This window comes from Pholcus phalangioides, unplaced genomic scaffold (assembly GCF_987345545.1).
Source record: "Pholcus phalangioides strain wild (caught in Gottingen) unplaced genomic scaffold, Ppha-v1.0 ptg000017l_1, whole genome shotgun sequence".
NCBI lineage: Eukaryota > Metazoa > Arthropoda > Arachnida > Araneae > Pholcidae > Pholcus > Pholcus phalangioides.
The window spans coordinates 27,228,200-27,235,211 of NW_028301610.1; the positions used below are offsets into that span (position 1 = coordinate 27,228,200).

Below are 7,012 nucleotides of genomic sequence, written 5' to 3' on the forward strand. Positions count from 1 at the left end.
GTTGTCGGTGAATCTTCCCCCCCCCCCAATGGTGAATTTTCCGTCAATGAATTGTTGGCCGGTGAATTTTCCTCTCGGTGAATTGTTGTCGGTGAATTTTCCTGATGCGGTGGGGCATGGGCTCCACGTTGAGAACCACAGGCCTAGACATTTAGTCATGATACGATGTACAGTACAAGCAAGTAAAGATGCAACAAACTTCGGTTAGCGAGCAATTCGCATAACGAGCAAAAATTTGCAGCAAATTTAAAAATTGAAATGGCGCTTTGTTTATTTATTTTCGCGTTATCACAACTGGGCTGATGGTTTTTCGCTTCCGTCCACACATGTACTGTGGAATTTCGGATAATATTCTCCCCTTCAGTTTCCGGGTCAGCGTGCTTCACTCGAAAAATTGAACATACGTGCGAGCGTGACTGTTTACGATACAAAACTAGAAGTAGCACATTGTAACCACGCGCATGTGCGTTTGAAGTTTTTTTTTCAAGTTCTACTTGTGTGTGGAGAAAACTGAGGGTTGATTGCATCATTGAACGTGACTTCAAGGGGCTAGGCTAGCTCATGAACAGGAGTCACCATTTGTTGAAGGGATTGATTCCTTGGGGAAGACATGGGACTAGAGGTGAATGAGAACGACGTTCAAGAACCAGTGGAGGAACATGGCCAGGAGTTGACCGTAGATAAACTGGTGGATCTCCTTTGCACGAAACAGCAAGAGTATACGGACGGTATCTCGTCTGAGGAAGAGAGAAGTGAGGAGAAGTCCCACACTTCAAATGAGATTGAAGAAATCTGTATAGAATGTGGGAATTTGTGCAAAATTTAGTAGAAAGGAGAACCAATCAAATAAAGCTGAAGAAAAGCGAGCAATAAATCTGTCCAACGACACAATCCAACCCATTTCCGAAAAATTCTAAAAAGGAGGCAAAAGCAAGTGCCATTGGAGTTGCATTATTTATTATATTATTACTGTGTTGTATTATTGATTGAAACCGGGTTTTTTTTTCAGTTATTTTTATGTGAATGCATAATTGTGGAACGAATTATCTGAGTTTCCATTACTTTTTATGGGGAAGTTTGATTCGAATAGCGAATGATTCGGGTAACGAGCATGTTGGTGGAACGAACTAAGCACCTTAACCGAAGTTCCACTGCACCTTCCTTTTTGTTAGGGCAGCGGTTCTCAACCGGTACTCCGCGGAGCCCTTGGGGCTCCTTGTGCACACTCCAGGGGCTCCGCGCCCGCTCAAGGAAAATAAAAAAGAACAGCAAAATTTAAAAAAATAATTGTAAATATTTTTAAATAGTGAAAGAGTAAATCAGTAACTTTGTTGAATAATTAAAAAATTGGCCTTACGGGGCTCCGCCATAGAATTTTTTTACTTAAAAGGGCTCCGCGAGTCAAAAAAGTGAAGAACCGCTGTGTTAGGGTATAATTAACTTCGAGTTAGACAGCCACGCGGCAAGTGATTGGTTGGTTAGCACAGCTGCCAGCCGTTGTTTCGACTGTCCTGATTTGGATCTTGTCGAGTGGAATATAACCTTTTCAAACCTGAACCAAAACTAATCATTAAAAAAAAATTGTTTTTTAGATTGATTTGTGTTTATTGTATGTGTGCTTATTGTGCTGCAAAATGCCCTTCAAAAAGAAATAACAAATAAAAACGATTAATTAATTGATTGATTTCAGTCGATATCTTTACTAGGATCATTTGAGTTCCCTTACGCGAGAATCATTAAAAACCGTTAAAAATTAAGGTACACGTGTGTGTACCTCTGGAGTGAAAAGGTTAAGCAATAGCCATGAGAAATTTGCAAAAAACTGTAGATTCCAATGTGGTCAGTCCTTTTCTGTATGATATGACCATGGCCCGACAGAAATGACCCAAAAAACAATCATACCATGACTTTTCAACAAATGTGTAGATGTTTTGTGAAAAAATGTTTTTTTTTTTCATTTAATTTGTTGTACAGTATTTGATTTGATTTTAGAAATACGTGAAGAGCCAGAAAAGATGGTTTTGCGGAGGAATATTCTGGTTGATGTCCTTGCGGCAGTTTTCGGTATCAGTTCGTGGCTGGAAATAAGTGGAATTGGAGTCGAAATGCCATTGATGGTACAAGTGCTTCCGGAAAAATGGAATCTTGGATCCTACATAGTAGTAATCACTCAATTCGCTAACATTGGACCTTTGGCTTATGGGATTGCTAGACGTTACAAGTCACATGAGGTACGTGATGTATTTGGTCATGTTCAGTATATCTCAGTTATTGTCGTGCCCGGGACTCGAAAATATTTAAGTTGTTAATGATGGCCGTGATTGTATTAAATTATAAGGAAGGATATCAAGAGTCCAACAACTGCCCAAGCTTGTTCTTATCACATCGAAGCAAAGTTATCTCTTGGAGATCGGTTGCAGATTTTTCCCTTTCTTTGTTCAAAGATGGGCTTCACCTATGGGCACATGACCTAACAGGCATTCGACGAGCACGTTGGTGACTGGCTTCACAGTGATTGAAGGCAAAAAATAAATAAATAAATAAATAAATAAATAAACAGAGATAACGTCACTCTCTCCACTTTCCGTGCGAAGTGTATACGAATCATGACAGCGGGCTTGGTGCAAAGACTTGCTATTGTGGTAGCAACTTTTTTGCAAATGAGGTCCCACCCCACCCCCCCGTACCGTGCCCGGATGGGACTGATGTGTTAAGATAGCCCTGGGTGTTACGTGAAGTACACGTAAATTCTGCAATTTTTACAAGTCATAATTTCCTGATGAAACGGGAAACGGCATCCCCATGAACTGGGGATTCTTTCGGGGAATTCCGAACACCGTTGTCCTCGGTTCCTGTTTGAATCTAGAGGGGTCTGATTAGTATTAAACTTTCGGTGCTAAAATTGGTGCTAATTTGGATAAAAGATGGGGGTGTAGCCAGAAATTTCGTTCGGGGAAGCGGGAACCAAATTGATAGAACAATAGATTTAGCCATCTTTTTCCCCTTTTTCGCGTCATTTTCTCACATTTCGGGGGGGGGGGGGGACCAGACCCTCATGCCCCCCCCCCCACTACGCACTTGGTAAGAGATAAGTAAAATACGTTCTCGTTTAGAGTAGTGAGCTTGGTATCATTAGATTATACGTTTCTTTAGCTATTTATTAAGTAGGAAGAAAGTTTGTTTGCTGTGTGTACATTTTGAGGTTAGATTGAGAAATTGCCACGAGGTGTCGTTTGGAGAAATTGCGAACACTTTGTTCAGTGGTACAGAGGACTGCAGAAAATTTTATTAGTGATTTTTGTAGGCAGCGTTAGGTTCTAAGCCAGTTTCAACTCTGTTGTTGATGTTATTTTTGCTATTTTTTAAGAACATAGATGCGAGTGTTACTTAAATTTTTAGAACATGAAAGGTATTCATATCGATTATATAAAAATAATTACTAGCTTTATGTTCACCTTAGCTGTATATTGTCACAGGAATAATTGATTCTAGCGTTGATTACGTCATTTAAGTAATTAAATTAATTAATTTCTCATAGAAACTACGTAATGGAAAAGCTACATATTCCTTACTTAACTGATCCCGTTCGGTATTGCCCCGACCCGAACAGTGTAAGCTCTTACGAAAAAAAATTCTATGAAAACTTTAACTATAAAGTCAAATGTTTTGCGGTTTTTTAGTAGGTAATGAAACAGGGTATCCAATTATAGTAAATTTTTTCATGAACTATAGCAAGTAATTGAGTAATTAGAGAGTTCCCTTAAGTGTTCTCTCGGCATTACCCTGCTCTCCCCTATATATGCTTCAAGGAAATAAATGATCACTGCTTCTGCAGCGTAAAAATCTAGTGTACTCACACGGATTGTGAGGGTACGGTGGTTGCTCTTGAAAATGTCCTTCCATAATCCATCCCCACGTTGTATTCAGTTGCTTACACTTTAAATGGCAGCAATGTTGTATATCGAAATCTTCATGAGGGTTTTGCAGTAATGGTTACAGAAAGGAGAGTCCTAGAGAAATACTTTCTATGGCACGACATTCTTTCATAATTAAACGCATGTTCAATTTTCATATCGAATACTTAAAGTTTCCTACATGTTTTTACTACTTAGGTACTAGAAGTTCCAACGATACACGCAACCCTTGCGATTGCTGCGACGTCCTGTCTGTTACTCGCATTCACTTGGGACAAAACTCATTATATCGGTGGTAAAGAGCACAGCGTTGCCTTGTTGACGTTAGCTTTCTGCCTGGCATTGGTAGACTGTACATCATCGGTATTGTATCTCCCTTTCATGGCAAACTTCCGTGACATCTATGTCGTATCGTGTATGATCGGCGAAGGCGCTTGTGGGTTGCTTCCGAGTCTCGTTGGATTCATCCAAGGTGTCGGAGGATCCACCGACTGCGGGAATGAGACTGCCATCGAAAACAATATCACTGCCATCGAAAACAATATCACTGCAAGCTTCCAAGCCTCGGGCCCGGAGCCGCGGTTCTCTGTAGGAGTCTACTTTGTCATCTTGTTCGTGATGGTTATTTTGAGTTGGAGTGCTTTTGTCTTACTCTATAAATGGTCGCGAATAGACTCGGAAAGAGTAAGTATAGTTAAAAATTCTCTGTTTTAAATTAGTTTACCATTAGCATGTTGAATTATGTTTAGAGAGTGTCTCAAAATCGACTGGCGATTTTCAAAATAGGATAGCAAGGAAACAGTGACAGATATTAAAGCCATTCTTGTGGAATATAAATGTGCGAAGTTAGGAATTTCAGGTACGCCATTCATGTCGCAAGGGTTTGTATAGTTATTAAAATGAAAAAATAACTTTCTATATGGACATCTTGCCCTCAAAAACCCAATTAAAAAGTTTTTGCTCTGCCTCTTCTGATGCGAACAAAAAAAAAACTCCGCGTTTCTAAGTGCAATCCTTGCAGAAATATCTGAACTCAGAAACCGGAGAAAAGTTGGGAAAGAACAGCGTAAATCAGGGAAAGAAGCGTTGTCAGTCATTTTGCTGTTCTTTCCCAATTTTTCAATTCAAAAATAACTCAGACAATATTGCACTTAGAAACGTGGAATTTTCTTTGTTGGCCTTAGAAGAGACAGGCCAACAACTTTCTAATTGGGTTTTTGAGGACAGGATGTCCGTATAAAAAGTTAATTTTTTGTTATTTTATTAACTACACGACCCCTTGCAACATGAATTCCGCAAAAAATGACTTTAATATCTATCACCGTTTTCTTACTATCCCATTTTGAAAACCATCAGTCAATTTCGGGACACCCTGTATTTATTAATATACGTATTGTTAATGGCAGTTTCAGTGCTTGCATCACAAAGGAGATGAAGAGGTAAGAAAAAAAAAAGACAAAAAAATAACAATAAAACACTGAAAATAAAATAAGCAAGTGAATGTTTGCATGCATGAAAGAAAATAGAATAATTTTACAAACTACACAAGTAAAACTAAAAAAACACTCTTTTAAAACTGTTAAAAAGCGGTGCATAAAACTAAAATTACATAAAACAATATACAATGATAAATTGAAATCACAACGATGTAACGAACGCTGGCTTGGCAATAATAAAAACAGTGAAAATTCTACGTAAAATATCAGTTAAAAAGCATAGCATCGAAGCAGAGCCACCCTTAGGGGTATGCGACAGGTGCGGTATAAGTATCAAGAATAAGTATCCTGTACTAAGTATCAAGTTGCTACGTTTGCGATATGAACGAGGGAAAATAGTCAAATCATCAGTATGCCATGTATTTATGGGAATACCGAGGTCACACAGTGTTTAGTGACTGATGACAGGTAGACGTTGCCGATAGAACACTGGCAGCCTGGGTTGCGGTGCCCAAGCTTAAGAACCACTGTTATTGAGGGCGATGTGGAAGTTCATTGGATTGGCACCATACGCGGAGCCCGTTGAAAACAGCCTGAAGGTTTGAGCACGAGTTGAGATCATGAATATTTATGCAAAACTGAACACCTGGTTCAAGCGGGCTTTTGCATTTATGGCTCTGCGGGAGGTTTCCGTCCTCGCTGAGCCCTCCTTAAGACACCTACAGTATGTTGCTCTTAAAAAAAACTTCTCTCTGAATATGGACCAGGTTGTCGTACGGTAAGTTAGTTATAAATTCACAATTATTTTTCTTTCACCAAACATGTTACCTTGCATAGGTTTGTATTTATTTCTAGGTTTCAGTGGAACATACCAGAATACTAGACTGTACTTCTGATGCTTACGCCACGACTAATCCATCTTACGATGATTCTGCAGACACTCCTATTTCTGCTCAGGCAGAAACTGGTTCTAAATTTCTGTCTAAATTCCAGTATAATTCTCTCCTCGCCATTCAGACATTCATCTGTATCTTCCAAAATGGCGTTTTGTCATCCATCCAAGTAAATTTTCTTTTTAAACACTACATATATAGAATGTTTAATCCCCAATCCCAGTTTAAATTAATCCCATTTTGCACTTTTCAGTCATTCTCGTGCATGCCGTACGGAAGCTCTACTTATCAAATGGCTGTGAACTTCTCTCTGATATCGAATCCAGGTGGTTGCGTTATAGCTCTATTCAGTCCTGTCTGGACATTGAAGAAAGTATTTTTGATCAATTTGATAAGCATTTTTTTCGGAGTATACATTCTCGTCATTGCTTTATTGAGTCCTGAACCTCCTTTTAAAGGGAATTTTCTGGGCAGCTTATTGATAGTGAGTATGAATCTAGATATTTCTAACCTCTGTAGTCACATAAAGATTGGCCCGTATTGCACCTACCAATTTGAATTGGCAACCCTGTCAGAATATGTGCGTATCCTTTGAGAGTTGGGAGTTAAAACTGGTGGATCCATCCGCGGATTAACACTTACTGCACGTCGAGGATTATCATAATACCCGCTTCTGCACCAGCAAATGTGTCCATGGCTATACCATCAGCTTGACTATCAACATCCAAAGGATGTAGGCATACCGCGCGTGAGCATACACATTATGCAG

General features: G+C 39.3%; 1 protein-coding gene across 2 annotated transcripts in view; it reads left to right on the top strand.

The window, feature by feature from the left end:
* LOC149072704 (solute carrier family 52, riboflavin transporter, member 3-A-like) overlaps positions 1-7,012 on the top strand; it is a 38,205-nt gene that overhangs the window by 30,728 nt on the left and 465 nt on the right. For both annotated transcript variants that reach the window (XM_089246200.1, XM_089246199.1), the window contains exons 2-5: positions 1,993-2,231; positions 4,113-4,598; positions 6,206-6,412; positions 6,497-6,727. In XM_089246200.1, coding sequence (XP_089102326.1) covers positions 2,016-2,231; positions 4,113-4,598; positions 6,206-6,412; positions 6,497-6,727 — 1,140 coding nt within the window. In that variant the 5' untranslated portion in view covers positions 1,993-2,015. The remainder of the gene's footprint in view (positions 1-1,992; positions 2,232-4,112; positions 4,599-6,205; positions 6,413-6,496; positions 6,728-7,012) is intronic.